Raw genomic sequence first — 18,804 nt, 5'->3', positions numbered from 1 at the left:
GGTGGGGAGCAGCCCGTGGCCCTGATTGACCAAGCCTCACTCTGCTGCATCTCCCCTATCTCTGCCTCTCTCTCTCTCTCTGTCTCCTGAAACCTCAATCATCTCTTCCCCATTTCTCCATGTCTGTCTGCCCATCCCTAACCTTGGCCCTGGCCCTCCCCTACCAGCTCTGCAAGGTTCTCAACTCCACCCTCATCACCTGCCCATCCCCGGGGGCTCTGAGCAATGCATCGGCACCGGTGGACTTCTTCATCAACGGGCGGGCCTACGCTGACGAGGTAGCGGTGGCCGAGGAGCTGCTGGACCCCGAGGAGGCGCGGCGGGGCGGCAGGTTCCGCCTGGACTACCTCCCTGACCCACAGTTCTCCACGGCCAAGAGGGAGAAGTGGATCAAGCACCACCCCGGGGAGCCGCTCACCCTGGTCATCCATGTGAGTGCCAGCAGGTGCCGGGGCGGGGGCGTGAGTGGGGCCGGGTTCTGCCATGGACCTCCGTGAGCACCCCCACTCTGCTCCCGCAGAAGGAGCAGGACAGCCTGGGGCTCCAGAGCCATGAGTACCGGATCAAGATAGGCCAAGTGGCTTGTGACATCCAGATTGTCTCGGATAGAGTCATCCACTGCTCGGTCAACGAGTCCCTGGGCACAGCCGAGGGGCAGTTGCCCATCACGGTGAGTGAACGGGGCGCCCCAGGTGGAGGCGGCCCTGGCCGCCAGCCCTGCCCCATCTGCTTGAGTGTCTACCCCTTCCCCGCATGTCAGAGCTAAGCATTTTGGTGCTCAGTGGATGAGGCAAGGGGAGCAAAGCAGAGCTTTACATCCCCACTTGACAGATGAGGCCCAAGAACTTAGTGACCTGCTTCAGGTCAATGATCGGCCCGGATAGGCCTGATGGGGCTGGACTTTCAGAGGCCATAAGAAGTTGCCCCTGCTCCACTTGATGCTCCCCCCAGAGGCTGGGCTGCCAGTTACCATGCAGAGTCACAGAGGGGAGGGAAACCGGGGGAGGGCAGAGAGGGCCCAGAAGTGGGACCTTTTCTATGCTGTACCTGCTTGCATGCCTCCTGGGGTGGGGAGCTCCCTCCCTCCCAGGCAGCTCATGCTGCCCAGGACGGCTCTGACTGGGAAAACTCCCTTTCACCCACACCCCGGTCCCAGTTGTGCCCTCTGAATCCTCAGACTCTGCCTGCTCCCCGGCTCCTTGAACAGCCCTCCAGGTGCTTGGCGACAGCAGCTAGGCCCTCTGGCTCCTCCACGGCTCCTCCCAGGCTGTAATAGTAAACAGCACCCCCTGTACTGAGTGTCCCCTCTCGGGCCGGCCTTGCCCAGCATCCTCTCATTTAGCCCTCACGGCATCCCCAGGAGGTGGGCATGGTTATCTGTGTTATGGACATGGCATCTGAGGTTCAAAGAGGTTAGGGGGCTTGCCCAGGACCCCACAGCCAGTGAGGAGAGGAGCCAATGCACAAGGCCAGGGAAGCTACAGCTCCCTCTACCCACCTCCACACAGATCCAGGTAGGGAACTTCAACCAGACCATCGCCACACTGCAGCTGGGGGGCAGTGAGACGGCCATCATTGTGTCCATCGTCATCTGCAGTGTCCTGCTTCTGCTCTCTGTGGTTGGTAAGGAGCCCTTCCCTCCTGACGCCTGGGAGGGTGGCCCTGTCCCGCCTTGTCCCAGCCCCTCTGCACAGCGGCAGATAGGAGAAAAGGCACGATGGGCTGGGGACACAAACTTGAGCAAAGGCCTGGTGGTGGGTCACTCACTGACAGCTGTGCCCTGGCTCCGGCTCACGTGGGCGGAGGGAGATAGAGGCTGGGGGGCACACCGAGTCTGGGCTGTGGGCCCTGGGTGCTTGGCAGAGGAACTTGGAACCTTGTCCTCTAGGTAATAAGGAGCTACTGAGGGAACTTAAAAGAGGGTTGTTCAGGGAAGATTAACCTACATATTTGGTAGGCTACCCCACTCTTAAAATAGTGGTTATGAAAGTGATACAGTTGATTCTTGAACAACGTGGGGGTTAGGGGCACTGACCCCCGCACAGTCAGAAGTCCACAGATAAGTTTTGATTCCCCCAAAACTTAAGTACTGATAACTAAACACTCAACGCATATTTTATATGTTATATGTATTACATACTGCATTCTTACAATAAAGTAAGCTAGAGAAAAGAAAGTGTCATCAAAGAAATCATAAAGAAGAGGGGCACCTGGGTGGCTCAGTCATTAAGCGTCTGCCTTCAGCTCAAGTCATGGTCTCAGGGTCCTGGGATCGAGCCCCGCATCGGGCTCCCTGCTCAGTGGGGAGCCTGCTTCTCCCTCTGCCTGCCGCTCTTCCCCCCCTGCTCCTGCACATGCGCTCTCTCTCCCTCTCTCAAATAAATAAAATAATCTTAAAAAAAAAAAAAGAAAATCAGAAGGAAGAAAAAATACATTTACGGTTCTTACTGTATTTATTTTTTAAAAATCTGCATCCAAATGGACCCACACAGTTTAAACCCAGTTGTTCAAAGGTCGGCTGCATGTGTGTGTGTGTGTGTGTGTGTGTGTGTGTGTGTGTGTGTGTGTGTGAGATTTCCCCATTCCCCACCCCAGAAAGGGATTATGATGTAATATTGCTGTGTAATCTTTTTTTAAAATATATTTTTATTTTATTTTATTATGTTAGTCACCATACATTACAACATTAGTTTTTGATGTAGTGTTCCACGATTCATTGTTTGTGTATAATACCCAGTGCTCCATGCAGAACATGCCCTCCTTAATACCCATCACCAGGCTAACCCATCCCCTCACCCCCCTCCCCTCTAGAACCCTCAGTTTGTTTCTGAGAGTCCATAGTCTCTCATGGTTCGTGTCCCCCTCCGATTTCCCTCCCTTCATTTTTCCCTTCCTTCTTATGTCCTCCATGCTATTCCTTATGTTCCACAAATAAGTGAAACCATATGATAATTGACTTTCTCTGCTTGACTTATTTCACTTAGCGTGATCTCCAGTCCCATCCATGTTGATGTAAAAGTTGGGTATTCATCCTTTCTGATGGCTGAGTAATATTCCATTGTATATATGGACCACATTGTCTTTATCCATTCATCTGTTGAAGGGCATCTCAGCTCTTTCCACAGTTTGGCTATTGCGGACATTGCTGCTATGAACACTGGGATGCATATGGCCCTTCTTTTCACTACATCTGTGTCTTTGGGGTAAATACCCAGTAGTGCAATTGCTGGGTCATAGGGTAGCTCTATTTTTAATTTTTTGAGGAACCTCCACACTGTTTTCCAAAGTGGCTGTACCAATTTGCATTCCCACTGACAGTGTAAGAGGGTTCCCCTGCTGTGTAATCTTTTTTTTTTTTTTTTTTTTAAAGATTTTATTTATTTGACAGAGATAGAGAGAGGGAGAGCACAAGCAGGTGGAGTGGCAGGCAGAGGGAGAGGGAGAAGCAGGCTCCCTGCTGAGGAAGGAGCCCGATGCGGGACTCGATCCCAGGACCCTGGGATCATGACCTGAGCCGAAGGCAGCCGCTTAACCGACTGAGCCACCCAGGCGCCCCTTAAATGTTTCATAATTTTTTGATCTTTTAAATGTTTCACAAGTTAACACCTGGTCATTGTGGAAATAATTGAAACTGATAAAAAACAGAAAGAGAACAAAAATCACCCATAATTCTCTCAACCAGGGAAAGTCACTGTTTACCCCTATTTTTGTATTGAATTATAATTGACATACAGTATTATATTAGTTTCAGGTGCACAACATAGTGATTCAATATTTTTATACAGTTACCTTCTGTCACCTTACAAAGATACTGCAATGTTATTGACTATATTCCCTATGTTGTACATTAGGTCCCCGAGGCTTATTTATTTTATAAGTGGAAGTTTATACCTCTTAATTCCCTTTACCTATTTCATCCAATCCCCCACAGCCCCCCTCTGTCAACCACCAGATTGTTCTCTGTATCTATGAGTCTGTTTCTGTTTTGTTTTTTTAGATTTCACATGTAAGTGAAATCACATAGCATTTGTCTTTCTGTCTGACTTCATAGCATAATACCCTCTAGGTCCTTCCATGTTGTCACAAATGGCCAGATTTCATTCTTTTTCAAGGCTGAGTAACATTTCATTGTATCTATACACCGCATCTTCTTTATCCATTCATCTATCCGTGGACACTTGGGTTGCTTACATGTCTTGGCTATTATAAATAATGCTGCAGTGAACATATAGATGCATGTATCTTTTTGAATTAGTTATTTCATTTTCTTCAATTAAGTACCCAGAAGTGGAATTGCTGGGTCCTAGGACAGTTGCGTTTTTAATCTTTGAGGAACCTCCATACTGTTTTCCACAGTATGATGGCTACATTGATTTACGTGCCCACCAACAGTTTACCAGGGTTCCTTTTTCTCCACAGCCTCAGCAACACTTGTTATTTCTTGTCATTTTGATACCAGCCATTCTGACAGGTGTGAAGTGATATCCCATTGTGGTTGTGATTTGCATTTCCCTGATGATTAGTGATGATGAGCATCTTTTCATGTGTCTGTTGTCCATCTGCCTGTCTTCTTTGGAAAAATGTCTATTTAGGTCCTCTGCCCATTTGTTAATCAGATTGATTGTTTTTTAGTTGTATGAGTCTATATATTTTGGATATCAACGTTTTATTGGATATATTGTTTGCCAGTATTGTCTTCCATTTATTTAGTAGGTTGCCTTTTTGTTTCGTGGATGGTTTCCTTTGCCATCCAAAAGCTTTTTAGTTTGATGTACTCCATTTGTTTATTTTTGCTTCTGCTGCACTTGCCTGAGGAGACAGATCCAAAAAAAATACTGCTAAGACCGATGTCCAAAAGCTTACTGCCTATGTTTTCTTCTAAAAGTTTTATGGTTTCAAGCCTCCCATTTAAGTCTTTAATTCATTTTGACTTTATTTTTGTATATGGTGTAAGAAAGTGGTCTAATTTCATTCTTTTGCATGTGGCTGTCCAGATTTCCCAACAAATTTATTGAAGAAACTGTCTTTTCCCCCTTGTGTATTCTTGCTTCCTTTGTTGAAGATTAATTGGCCATGTAAGTATGAGTTTATTTATAGACTCTATTCTGGTCCATTGATCTCTGTGCCTGGTTTTGTGCCAGTACCATACTGTTTTGATTATAATAGCTTTGTGATATAGTTTGAAATCTGGGACCATGATACCTCCTGCTTTGTTCTTCTTTCTCAAGATTGCTTTGGCTATTTGGGGTCTTTTGTGGTTCCATTTACATTTTAGGATTACTTATTCTAGTTCTGTGAAAAATGCCACTGGTATTTTGATAGAGATTGCATTGAATCTGTAGATTGCTTTGGGTGCTCACTTCGGCAGCACATATATATAGATTGCTTTGGGCAGTATGGGCATTTTAACAATAATTCTTCTAATGTAGGAGCAGGGTATAACTTCCCATTTTTTTGTTTCATCTTCAATTTTTCTCATCAATGTCTTTTAGTTTTCAGAGTACACGTTTTTTACCTCCTTGATTAAATTTATTCCTAGGTATTTTATTCTTTTTGATGCAATTGTAAATGATATTGTTTTATGTCTCTTTCTGAATAGTTCTTTATTAGTGTATAGAAACAGTAGATTTCTGTGTGTTAATATTGTACCCTGCGACTTGACTGAATTTGTTTAGTAGTTGTAATAGTTTTTTGGTGGAGTCTTTAGGGTTTTCTGCATATATTATATCACCTGCAAACAGTGACAGTTTTACTTCTTCTTTTCCAATTTGGATGCCTTTTATTTCTTTTTCTTGCCTAATTGCTGTGGCTACGACTTCTAAATGCTATGTTGATCAAGATTGGTGAGAATGGGCATCCTTCCTGATCTTAGAGGAAACACTTTCAGTTTTACATCATTGAGTTTGATATTAGCTGTGATCCATCCTATATGGCCTTTATTGTGTTGAGGTACATTCCCTCTATATACCTACTTTGTTGAGAGTTTTTATCATAGATAGATATTGAATTTTGTCAAATTCTTTTTCTGCATCTATTTAGATGATCATATGATTTTTAGCCTTCAATTTTATGTTAATGTGGTGTATCACGTTGTGTGATTTGTGGATGTCAAACCATCCTTTTGTCCCTGCAATGAATCCTACTTGGTCATGGTGTATGATCCTTCTAATGTATTGTTGAATTTGGTTTGGTAATATTTTTTTGCAGATTTTTGCACCTTTGTTCATCAGTGATATTTTTCTCTTTTTTTTTTGTAGTGTCTCTGCCTGGTTTTAGTATGAGAGTAATGCTGGCTTCATAAATGAGTTTGGAAATGTTCCTTCCTCTTTAATTTTTGGGGTTATGTCAAGAGGATAGGTATTAACTCTTCTTTCTTTATTTTTTTTTTAAGATTTTATTTATTTATTTGACAGAGAGAGAGACACACAGCGAGAGAGGGAACACAAGCAGGGGGAGAGGGAGAGGGAGAGGGAGAAGCAGGCTTCCCGCTGAGCAGGGAGCCTGATGTGGGGCTCGATCCCAGGACCCTGGGACCATGACCTGAGCCGAAGGCAGTTGCTTAACGACTGAGCCACCCAGGCGCCCCTTAACTCTTCTTTAAATGTTTGATAGAATTCACCAGTGAAGCCATTTGGACCTGGACTTTTGTTTTAGGGGACTTTTTTGATTACTGATTTAATTTCATTACTAGCAGTCAGTGTATTCAGATTTCCTATTTCATGATTCAGTCTTAGAAGATTGTATATTTCTAGGAATTTGCCCATTTATTCCAAATTGTCTAATTTGTTGGTATATGACTGTATAGTATTCTTGTCTTTTGTATTTCTGTGGTATCGGTTATAATTTCTCTATTTTCATTTCTGATTTAATTTAGTCCTCTTTTTTGTCTTGATGAGTCTGGATAAAGGTTTGTCGATTTTGTTTCTTTTCAAAGAACCAGCTCTTGGTTTTGTTGATCTTTTCTATTACTTTTTAGTGTATTTCATTTATTTCCGCTCTGATCTTTATTTCCTTCCTTCTCCTAACTTTGAGTTTTGTTCTTCTTTTTCTACTTCCTTTAAAGTTAGATCATTTGAGACTTTTCTTGTTTCCTGAGGTATCACTGTGAACTTCCCTCTTAGAATGGTTTTTGCTGTGTCCCAAAGATTTTGGACTGTGGTTTTTTTTTTTTCATTTGTCTCAATGTATTTTTTTATTTCCTCTTTGACTTCTGCATTTACCCATTGGTTGTTCAGTAGCATGTTGTTTAGTCTCTACATGTTTGTGCCTTTTCCCATTTTCTTCTTGTAATTAATTTCTAGTTTCATACTGTTGTGGTCAGAAAAAATGTTTGATATTACTTCGTTTTCTTAAATTTATTGAGGCTTGTTTTGTGGCCTAATGTGTGACGTATCCTGGAGAATGTTCCATGTGCACTTGAAAAGAATGTGCATTTTGCTGGTTTTGGATGGAATGTTCTGTATGTATCTGTTAAGTTCATCTGGTCCAATGTGTCATTTAAGGATGATGTTTCCATATTGATTTTCTGTCTGGGTGATCTATCCATTGATGTAAGTGGGGTGTTAAAGTCCCCTACTCTTATTGTGTTGCTGTCTATTTCTCCCTTTAGGCCTGTTAATATTTGCCTTGTATGTTTAGGTATGTTCAGTGCATTGATCTTTACAAATGTTATAATTCTCTTATCAGATTGACCCCTTTATCATTATGTAGTGTCCTTCTTTGTCTTTTATTACAGTCTTTATTTTAAAGTCTATTTTGTCTGATGTAAGTATTGCTACCCCAGCTTTTTTTTCATTTCCATTTATATGAAACATGTTTTTCCACCCTTACTTTCAGTCTGTGCGTGTCCTTAGATATGAAGTGAGTCTCTTGTAGGCAGCCTATAGATGGGTTTTTTGTTTTTTTTTTTTAATCCACTCATCCACCCTATGTCTTTTGATGGGAGAAATCAGTCCATTTATATTTAAAGTAATTATTGATAGGTGTGTACTTACTGTCTTTTCATTAATTGTTTTCTGGCTGTTTTAGTAGTTTCTCTCTGTTCCTTTCTTCTTCTCTCTCTTCCCTGTGGTTTGATAGTTTTCTTTAGTGGTATGTTTAGATTTTTTTTTTCTTTTGTGTATTTTATATGTTTTTTCTTTGTGGTTACCGTGAGGTTCACATATAATATCTTATGTATATAATAGTCTCTTTTAAGCTGATAGTAAGTTAATTTTGAACACATTCCAGAGCTTTATGTTTTTACTCCCCCATTTTATATATATATAAATAAAATATATATATATTTTAAGATTTATTTATTTATTTTAGAGAAAGAGAGCAGGAAAGGCAGAGGGAGAGAGAGGATCTCAAGCAGACTCCTCAATGAGCACGGAGCCCGATATGGGGCTCAATCTCACGACCCTGAGATCATGACCTGAGCCGAAACCAAGAGTCGGACGCTTAAACCAAGACCCAGGCACATCCCCCCAGGATTTTATATTTTTGATGATCACATTTTACATGTTGATTTTATGTATCTTAACTAATTATCATATTTTAATTAATTTTACTACCTTTGTCTTACCCTTTATACTTGCTTTATAAGTATTTGACCCACTATCTTTATTTTATAATGTTTACCGCTATTTTAAAACACACGTACTTCTTTTTATAAGAATGGGACGTCAGGATTATTTTCCTGGGTGTTCCCCAACCCTTTCTCCGGTAGGAGGGGAGGACTGCAGGCTGAGGGCACCCGTCCGCCTTCCACACCCCGCCCAGAGGAGGTGGAGAGGAAGCCAGCAGGACCTGTCCCTCCAGGCCCGGGCCCTGTGCACTGCACGTGTCAACCAGTGTTTTCCGAAGGGCTTTCCAGGCCTGACCTGTCTCTCTGCTGCCCGCAGCCCTGTTCGTCTTCTGCACTAAGAGCCGCCGTGCGGAGCGCTACTGGCAGAAGACTCTGCTGCAGATGGAGGAGATGGAATCTCAGATCCGAGAGGAAATCCGGAAAGGTAGCGGGGTGCGGCCCAGGCGGGGCTGTGGACCTTGGCTTTGCCGACTGGGCAATGGGTTCCAGAGCTACTCCCAGCTCCCTGCCAATCCACCAGGCTTTGCCGAGCTGCAGACGGACATGACTGATCTGACCAAGGAGCTGAACCGCAGCCAGGGCATCCCCTTCCTGGAGTATAAGCACTTTGTGACCCGCACCTTCTTCCCTAAGGTCAGCCCGCGCCCTTGCCAGCCACCTCAGGGGCTCCTCAATCTCTTTCTGAGCCATGCCAACCTAGAGGGCATTTTTAAGCAGATGGGAAAACGTGGTGCCACGTGGTCCCCTTGAGCAGTGCATAACCTGCATGCACGCTCACAGCAGCCTTGCCCACCTGCCCTCACCTGCCAAGGGAGGGGGCCCAGTTTTTCCCCTCACTTTTCTTCTCTACTCATTTGATGTTTGATTGTCCATATGGAAGCCAGCTACTAGCCCCACTCTCCTCCTGAGGTGTAGGGCCTGCCTGTCCTTTCACTGAGGGGGCGAGCAGGGGTGGCCCAGGCTCCCCTAGGCCCCCGGTGCCCCACCTACCTCTCTCAGCACTGGGTCCCTTCCCAGCCAGGCTTTTGGTCTCTACATTCCCTTCTCCTGCCCTCTGGACTCTGCCTCAAGCCTCCCACCCCTCTTTGTGTTCCAGGGGCTACCTCCTTGTCCCCGCCTTCCCTGCCTGGCCAGAGCATTTATGCTGGTGGCCAGTGACCTGCCTCTTGCCCTCTCCACACTGCTCACCATGCAGCTGCCCTAACAAGGCCATACCGTGGTCCTTGCTGGCCTCTCTGCTCTTTCTCCCACTCCGTGCTCAGCTTCTTTTGCTTCCTCTTAAGCCTCATGCCCTCTTGCATTGCACACCTTGCATCATGAGGTTCTGCTCCTTCCTTTTCCCCCACGAAGCCCCTTGGGCCAGCCCTCCCTGCTTCTCTGGATTCCTAAGGCCCCTGGGCATGGCCTGTTGCCCCTTCTTCCTTTACAAGGTAACCCTTTGCATTTGTTGAGCGGCCCTTGCATGCCAGTCAGGGGAGACTGCAGCCCTGCTGAGATGCTGGGGGGTGGTCTACCCCTACAGTGCTCCTCCCTCTATGAAGAACGTTATGTACTGCCCTCCCAGACCCTCAATGCCCAGGGCAGCTCCACGGTGCAGGAGACCCACCCACTGCTGGGAGAGTGGAAGGTGAGTACCCCATGCACGTGCGTGCATATACACACAGGGCTGCCTCAGAGGCACCCCGCCCCTCTCTGGGCCTCACTTTCCTGTTCATCTGATCCATTGATCCTAATCACGGGGAGTTGGGAGGAGTCAGTCACTGGAAGACACTGAGTCCTCCATCCCAGGAGGCATTCAAGGTATAACACCATTCAGGGTGTTAGAAGTGCTGACCCCAAGCCAGGTGGCGAGCGGAGAGGATTGGGCCTTTCTGGACATCCCACTCCACTGCTGCCTAGAGAATGGAAAGCAAGAGGGTCCTAGGCACGGGGACTCTGGGTTACCTCCAGGCACCCTTGACCTTCTCTGAGCCCCCCTTTTCAACTCAACTGAGCCATTATTCCCAATCATGGGGAGGTAAGAGACATCTGTCATGAAAAGGTGGTGAGCTTCCCATTCCAGGAGGCATTCAAAGAGCCATTCAGGGCATTGTAAGTGCTGACTCCGAGGCCAGGCAGAGGCGCCAGACCCCTGTGGACAGCACCGATTGCTTCCGCAGATCCCGGAGAGCTGCCGGCCCAACATGGAAGAGGGGATCAGCCTGTTCTCCTCGTTGCTCAACAACAAGCACTTCCTCATTGTCTTCGTGCATGCGCTGGAGCAGCAGAAAGACTTTGCAGTGCGTGACAGGTCAGGCTGCGAGGCTCTGGGAGAGGGACAGGGGCCCGCTGGAGGCCACACAGCCTGTCCTGGCTTGGCCTGGCCAGACCCAAGCCCGGGACAGTTTGCAAATCGCCTTGCCTGCTGGGCAGTAGGCATCCACCCAGGACCGGGTCCTCACATGCCTCCCTTTCCTGGGCCTGGCTGCCCAAGATAGGAGCCCACAGGCACGGTGGTTGCTGTGGCTGTTAGAGAAGGTGGCCCTTTCTCCGGGTGGGTGTGAGCTGCGTTCACCCACACAGACATACCTGGGGCCGCCAGGTCCATGAGGCAGCGCCGGAGCCCCACACCACACACGCTGCAGATCCCGGGCCCGGTGCTGATGCCCCGCGCCCCCCGCAGGTGCAGCCTGGCCTCCCTGCTGACCATCGCGCTCCACGGCAAGCTGGAGTACTACACGGGCATCATGAAGGAGCTGCTGGTGGACCTCATCGACGCCTCGGCCGCCAAGAACCCAAAGCTCATGCTGCGGCGCACGGAGTCCGTGGTTGAGAAGATGCTCACCAACTGGATGTCCATCTGCATGTACAGCTGTCTGCGGGTGAGGCGGGGCCGAGCCCGCCCCCTGCCAAGCCTTCCCTAGGGCGAGCGTCATGTATCTGACTTGGTTTCCTCCTCATGCCAGCTCCGTCCGGAGGGGTCCTCAGGCCCTTTGTGCAGATGAGGAAAGGGGCTCAGGGAGCAGGGACAGGCCTCTACGGTCCATTATACAGCGCAGGGAAGGCCTGGCTTCCCGCAAGGGCTCAAAGCACTCTCCAGGGGCTTTGTTCCAGATAGTTTTCTTATTCATCAACCCCCCCTCCCCTTGTGTGCCTTTGGGCCCGGCTCTGGGTTCAGGGATAAATCAGGCCCAGTCCTAGCCCTTAAGACTCCCCCGGGCTTAGAGGAGACAGATGCAGAAATAACAATTAAAATACAGAGCAATAAAGGCCACAGAGTGGCGCTCAAGCGCTGAGGCCTTGGACCCGGCTGGAGGGTTCAAGGTGGCTTCCTGGAGGAAGCCCTAAGCTCAGGTCTGAGGGCTTAGTAGGAGGGCAGGGGTATGAGGCCCAGCCTGGCCCAAGATGCTCTCCACTCACCAACCTGGGAATTGAGACCACATCCTGTGTTCTGGTTCCACCTAAACTCACCCCGGGCGGCTTAGCAGAGTCACGGACTTTGGAGCCAGCTGATCCGGGGTTCAAGTCTAGCTCTGCTATTTCCCCCCCTGGGTGACCCTGGGCAGGTTGATTGTCCTCTCTGAGCCTCAGCAGTGAGGATGATATCCCATACCGGGAAGAGTTGCTGGGATGACCAAATGAATGTGCCTGCCCACAGCCAGTGGTTTTCTGCCTCAGAGTCCACGGAGACCCTGAGGGTGGGGGACAGGAGGCGGGGGGAGATGGGGAGAATGGCACTAGGATCCCAAAGTGGGGGTGTTACCCAGGCAGCATGGAGGTGTTGGTACAGGGGGGTGGGGAAAGCGTTCCAGATGGGGGCCACAGCATGGCCAAAGGCTTGGGGGCTGGAATACGGAGGGTGGGCAGCGAGGCAGTGGGGGCTGGGCTAGGCAGGCTGGGCCTCAGCCCCTGACAGCCCCGTGCCCACCCCAGGAAACAGTTGGGGAGCCATTCTTCCTGCTCCTGTGTGCCATCAAGCAGCAGATCAACAAGGGCTCCATTGATGCCATCACAGGCAAGGCCCGCTACACACTCAACGAGGAGTGGCTACTGCGGGAGAACATTGAGGCCAAGCCCCGGGTGAGTCGGGCGGCTGGGCGGCCAGGTGGGAACCATCTCCCAGGCTGGCTGGGAGGGGGATCCTCATGCTCGGAGCACCCTGACCCTGATCATGACCCAGCCGCCCTGGGCAGGTTGTTGCCCTGCCTGGGGCCCAGGGTAGTAATGGGAGGAGCTTGCTGACTGTCTCCTCCTCTCTCGTGCAGAACCTGAATGTGTCCTTCCAGGGCTGCGGCATGGACTCGCTGAGTGTGCGGGCCATGGATACAGACACGCTGACACAGGTGAAAGAGAAGATTCTGGAAGCCTTCTGCAAGAATGTGCCCTACTCTCAGTGGCCACGTGCGGAGGACGTTGACCTCGGTGGGCAGGGGTGGGGTGCCGGGCCTCAGCATTGGGCTACTCCAGTGGGAACTGTCCCCCGCCTTGGTTGCATACTCCTTTCACTCAGGAAATGTACATTGATTGTGTCCCTGGGGACATGGAGATGATTAGATAAGGTGCCCATCACGAAGGAGCTCCTATTCTGGCAGGGAGATGGGTACTGCAGTGTGAGCAAGCTGCAGACAACAGCAAAAAGTATTCAGGAAAAGCTTGCTCAAGGAGGGGCAATTGGAATGGGTTTTGAAGGATGCATAGGAGTTCTGGTTGGGCCAAAAAGCTGCCATTTGTTCTATGATCACAGGCCCTGTTCCAAGCACGAGGTTGTGATAATAAATGGGCACAGTGACTGTTCAGAGCAGGGAGCTCACTGGTTCTGGCCTGCAGGAGCTGGGATAGGCTATGAGATGAGGTTGGGTAGGCACTGAGTCACCCAGAGCCTGGAAGGGCAGAGTCAGTACCTAGGGATCACATACTTTCCATGACTCTCACTGTCCTTTTCACAGATGGTACCTTTTCTTATTTCATCAGCAATAGTAAAGTAACAACCTCAAGGATGAGGACACTGCCAGACCTCCTGCTCTGTGCCCACCACCACCCTCTCCTCTGGATCTTTTTTCTCCTCCTCATTTTACTCATGGAAAAATACAGGCTCAGAGAGAGGCACAGCTTGCCCTAGGTTCCACAGAGAGAGCCAGAGGTCTCTCCCTGTGTGGTCCAGGCTGGTGCTGCCCCCTCCAGCCAGCTCCCTGTCCCTGACACCCTGTTCCCTGCCCCCCAGAGTGGTTCGCCTCGAGCACGCAGAGCTATATCCTCCGGGACCTGGATGACACCTCAGTGGTGGAAGATGGCCGCAAGAAGCTCAACACACTGGCCCACTACAAGGTGGGGTCCCCAGCCCTACCCATCCCCCACTTGAATCCTCCCTAACCTCTGACCTCTGACCTTGGCCTCTCCTCTCCTGTCAGATCCCTGAAGGTGCCTCCCTGGCCATGAGCCTCACAGACAAGAAGGACAACACACTGGGCCGAGGTAGCACCGGTGGACAAGGGGAGGGGGTCAGGCCAGGCTTTGGCCCCTTCTGAGCAGCCCTAATAGGGAAACTGAGGCTTTAAGAGGCAGGGCTGGGCTGGGCTATGGTCTCCTTGGTTGGGGCAAGGGCCAGGCCAGGCCCCTCTGCCCCAGTACTGCTTGGGCAGGGCCTGCCGCCAGGCCTCCTCGGGCTGGGATCCTGCGGGCAGCCAGAGAGAGGCCCCAGGAGGGCGGGATGTCGTTTCAAGAGGTCTGGGAAGCTGCCAGGCTGGAGGGGGAGACTGGCATGGCCATCTGGGCTTTGGGCTGGGTCCCTGCCTCAATCCCACCCCCCATCCGCACCCTCAGGCTCCCAGGCCTAGCTGCCCAGCCGCCAGGCATGGGGTCCTAGGCTCCTTTGGTCAGAGGGTCCCCTGCTAAGGTCAGGAGCAGGATCTTGGGTCTCTCCCTGCCGTTTACGAGGTCTGGGCTGGCAGGAGCTCTGGGCTGGGCAGTGGAGGGGGTGAGGGCAGCCATCTTGTCCCCCTGTGGGGATCTCCCCCATGTCCCTCTGTTTCTCCTTGTGTACATCTCTCTCTCATGGCCTTTTTCTCTCGGTCTCATTTTCTATGTGTCTCTCTGGATCTGTCTCTCCCCTCTTCCTCTGTTTGCATTTTTCTGTCTCTCTCACTCTCACTTTCTCCAGGTATTGCTTTGGATCTCTCGCTCTCTGCCGCTCTCCACTTTTCTGTCTCCATTTCGGTTTCTCTCTCTCCCCCCTCCTCTCTCTTGTTTATTTATTGTGTTTTCCCTCTCACAGTGAAAGACTTGGACACAGAGAAGTATTTCCATCTGGTAAGTGCCCGGCCTCTGGCCCTGGGGGTGCCCGCCCTCGCTGGGTGTGGACTTGGCTTCCTGCCACCCTGGGGCTCTGGGGAGAGTACTCCCAGGCTCTGGGAAAGGCCAGGGATTGGGGAGCAGGGAGGGGTCCCTCCTCCTTATGTGCCACGAAGTGTCCATGGAGCCAGGTACCTGTGGGTCGCAGGATAGGACCTCCCACAGGACGGCCCAGGATGGTGCCGGGCGCTGGACTGACCGCTGCCCCGGCCTCCCAGGTGTTGCCCACGGACGAGCTGGCAGAGCCCAAGAAGTCCCACCGGCAGAGCCACCGCAAGAAGGTGCTACCAGAGATCTACCTGACTCGCCTCCTGTCCACCAAGGTGGGCCTGGCCTCTTCTCCCCATCAGCTGCGCCCATGCCAGGGTGTTGGGGGGAGCTCTTCTTCTGTGGGGCTGGATGAGCTCCCCATGCAAGAGGCTCAGGGCTTCGCGTTGCTCCTGAGGAGGGGTTTGCTCACAGCCGTGAAAGGTGCCTGAGAGACAACTTCTGTATTAGCCAACGTGATAGGGCAGCAGAGGCCCAGAGGGGTCAGTGCTGTCCCTGAGGTCACACAGCTCATGTGGCAGAGTCATCACCCCGGCCCTCCCAGTTCCCCGACTCTGTGCCTCAGTGTCTGGATCAGTCCTTACAGTACCCCTGGGAGGAGGATTCCACTAACCCATTTCACAGACAAGAAAACCAGGGCCCGGAGAGGTTAGGTGACCAGCCTGATGGTACATGGCTTTCCCATTCACCAGCCCAAGCACTTTGGGCTCCCTGGGGCTACCAGAGGTGCCCACTCACCCTCCCCAAGTGGTCCTGGGCTGACGGCAGCCACCCCACTCCTCTGCAGGGCACGCTGCAGAAGTTTCTGGATGACCTGTTCAAGGCCATCCTGAGCATCCGTGAGGACAAACCCCCACTGGCTGTCAAGTACTTCTTTGACTTCCTGGAGGAGCAGGCTGAGAAGAGGGGGATCTCCGATCCTGACACTCTGCACATCTGGAAGACCAACAGGTTGGTGGGCCAAGGGTGTGTGGGCAGGCAGGGAGGGATGCGTAGCTTCATTGTTCCCGTGTGGGCGGCACTCGTGCAGGGTTTCAGAGCCTGGTCTCTCAGCCCACCTGCCCAGATTCAGTCCCTGTTTTGCCACTTCCTAGCTGTGTGACCGTGGGTAAGTGACTTCACCTCACTCTGCTTTAGTCTTCCCAGCTGTAAAACCAGGGGGATAAAAAGGAATCCACCTTAATTGTAAGAATTACCCAAAAGCAAGCATGATAGAACTTTTGCCCTTAGCATCATCTCTCTCCTCCACTCCTCTTGGGTGGGTACCATCAGTTCCATTTTATAGATGAGAACAATGAGGCTCACAGAGAAGTGTCTGCCCAAGGTCAGGCGGCCCTCGCAGGGGTAGAACCAAGCTGAAACCCACGTGATCTGATTCCCATACCCAGTCCGTAGCCTTCCTTTAAGGCATGTCTTTCTTAGCTTTCTGGGTCACAGAACCCCACAACTTGTTGAGAACTTCAGCCTGAACCTCAGGAAATGTGACACAGCCTAGAAGTTTCTGTGCCGTTGCAGGGGCTTCTCAGAGCTCTGGTGGCGGGGAGTTGTCCATGCCCTTCAGGCTGCTGAGTCACTGCGTGGCCCTGGGGTGGGGGTATTACCAATCCTCTCTGGCCTCCTGAGGCCAAGGCCAAGAATCCAGACCCCGCCCTCCCCCAGCCCTTTCTGGCTGCTCCGCGGCCCCGGCTAATGGTGGACTTCCTGCTGCTGGGCAAGGGCTGGAGGGAGGAGCTGTGTGCTGCCAGGCAGGGCGGGGTTGGGGGGGTTCTTCTAATGAGAACCAGGACCGGGCTTGAGGCTCCCCTGTGAGAACAGCAGGCTCTGTGGGGGCTGGGGGCAGGCGTGAAGGTAGCCGGGCCCTGCAATGCCTGCCCCGAGGCATGCAGCAATCTCAGCTCTTGGCCCCTCTGCGGCCCCACCCGGCAGGGATGGCCGTCCACCCCCTTTGTGGATGAGCACACTGAGGTTCTGTCTTGGGGGGAAGCCTCTCTGGCCTGGAGGGGTAAAGCCAGCCTGGCCTCGGCACCTGGCTGCCTCCCTCCTGCAGCCCCTCTCAGTGACTCCTCCCTTTGCTGCCCGACCCTCTGGGCGGGCTCACAGTGCCTCCATCACCCCCATCCCACAGCCTTCCTCTCCGGTTCTGGGTGAACATCCTGAAAAACCCCCAGTTTGTCTTCGACATCGACAAGACGGACCACATCGACGCCTGCCTCTCTGTCATTGCTCAGGCTTTCATTGATGCCTGCTCCATCTCGGACCTGCAGCTGGGCAAGGTCTGCCGCTCTGGGGCCGGCTGCGCAGGGGCTGGGCGGGAAGAGGGGGCCCGTGGCTCTTTCTGGGAGGGGACCCCAAGGAGCTCCGGTTTGGGGGGCATGGGATGAACGGGGACCTTCCAACTGGGGCATCTAGATGCCCAGAACCTGGCCCCAGTGGTCAGAAACTCTGCACCCGCCTCAGTTGTGCTCAGCACCACCTTCCAACATTTCGGCCCTAGAGCCAGGCCCCGGGAAGCCAGTAGCGAGGTGGGAAACCGGCGTGGTCAGGTGCGACGTCATGAGAGTCAGCCAGGCTCCCAGCAGCAGGCCTGCTGGTCAAGAGCCCTCCAAGTGGGCACTGAGTGAAGGAGTGGGCAGGGGGGGAGCAGGCGACCGAGACCTCTGAGCTGCACACAGGAGGGACATCCCTGAGACCTGTCTGCGGGGAGAGGACCTGGCTGGCTTTAGAGCCGGGAAGAGGAGGGAGAACGGCCTTCTAGGCAGAGGGAAGTACCTGGCCAGGGGCAGGGAGGCATGAGAGCGTGGATGCTGCGAACATTAGTGAGATGGTCTAATGAGATCCGGCCATGCAGGATGGCGGGTGCCCGGCCCTGCCGTCAGCCCCAGACTTTCAGAGGCCACGAGAGAGAGAATGCCATCACTTCTCACATACGGCCTCCGCAGGCAGGATGCCTGTGACAAAGTCCTGCGAGCGTACTTGGCACGTTTTGCTTTTGGGTGTTGGAAACATACAATGGGAAATGTTCCACTGAGCCAGCGATCAGGCTTCCAGCAACCTTCGCCACCAAGACCCACAACCCTAAGCAAGGATCTTAAACGAAACAGCCTGCAGGCAACAAAGAGCTGGCCCACAGCCCGTGCACCTTTCCCCCTAAAGGAAGCGGGTCCCCCTTCAGGTCATCCCCTGACAGTGCCCTAGAAAGTAGGGCGGGGGTTCCGTGCCAAAGGGCAGCACAGGGAGGGGTGAGAGCCCCCGCCTGGTCCAAAGCCGGCTGCGAGGGGGCCGGTTGTCCGGCAGTGGGGACGTGCACTGGTCCAGAAACAGGTCTGGTCTCCAGCCGCCGCCTTATCCCCGCCACTCCTCTCTGCCCAGGACTCGCCGACCAACAAGCTCCTGTACGCCAAGGAGATCCCCGAGTACCGCAAGATCGTGCAGCGCTACTACAAACAGATCCACGACATGACGCCGCTCAGCGAGCAGGAGATGAACGCGCACCTGGCCGAGGAGTCGCGGGTGCGGCTGGCTCCAGAGGGGCCTTGTGGGCGCAGGGGTGGGAGCTGACTTCCCGGGAGGGGCTGTGGGAAGCTGGGGGTTTGTGTGTAACCACCCCCACCCCCCTCCGCCCTCCCGCCTTCTCCCTTGTAGAAATACCAGAACGAGTTCAACACCAATGTGGCCATGGCTGAGATTTATAAATACGCCAAGAGGTATCGCACACAGGTGGGTACCCTGATGTGAGGCACCCACCCTGGGGCCCGCGGTGCCCCCCTCTCAGCCCTGTCCACCTCCTCTGCTCAGGAAAGCCCCAGAAGAGGCTCAGGCTCACCTAGTCACATCTCGGAACATTTGCGCGTTAGGGGCCG

At 51.7% G+C, this 18,804-nt stretch overlaps 1 protein-coding gene across 1 annotated transcript in view; it reads left to right on the top strand.

The window, feature by feature from the left end:
* The window catches only part of PLXND1 (plexin D1), a 59,141-nt gene that overhangs the window by 37,745 nt on the left and 2,592 nt on the right, over nt 1–18,804 (top strand). The window contains exons 18-35 of the mRNA XM_032411977.1: nt 168–431; nt 521–670; nt 1,509–1,623; nt 8,886–8,993; nt 9,090–9,202; nt 10,092–10,196; nt 10,729–10,859; nt 11,232–11,430; nt 12,482–12,628; nt 12,814–12,970; nt 13,770–13,873; nt 13,957–14,020; nt 14,820–14,854; nt 15,115–15,219; nt 15,732–15,895; nt 17,070–17,217; nt 18,314–18,454; nt 18,587–18,661. Coding sequence (XP_032267868.1) covers nt 168–431; nt 521–670; nt 1,509–1,623; nt 8,886–8,993; nt 9,090–9,202; nt 10,092–10,196; nt 10,729–10,859; nt 11,232–11,430; nt 12,482–12,628; nt 12,814–12,970; nt 13,770–13,873; nt 13,957–14,020; nt 14,820–14,854; nt 15,115–15,219; nt 15,732–15,895; nt 17,070–17,217; nt 18,314–18,454; nt 18,587–18,661 — 2,325 coding nt within the window. The remainder of the gene's footprint in view (nt 1–167; nt 432–520; nt 671–1,508; nt 1,624–8,885; nt 8,994–9,089; nt 9,203–10,091; nt 10,197–10,728; nt 10,860–11,231; nt 11,431–12,481; nt 12,629–12,813; nt 12,971–13,769; nt 13,874–13,956; nt 14,021–14,819; nt 14,855–15,114; nt 15,220–15,731; nt 15,896–17,069; nt 17,218–18,313; nt 18,455–18,586; nt 18,662–18,804) is intronic.

Source organism: Phoca vitulina, unplaced genomic scaffold, assembly GCF_004348235.1.
Source record: "Phoca vitulina isolate PV1807 unplaced genomic scaffold, GSC_HSeal_1.0 scaffold13, whole genome shotgun sequence".
Taxonomy (NCBI): domain Eukaryota; kingdom Metazoa; phylum Chordata; class Mammalia; order Carnivora; family Phocidae; genus Phoca; species Phoca vitulina.
This window is presented reverse-complemented; position numbering and strand designations above follow the sequence as displayed.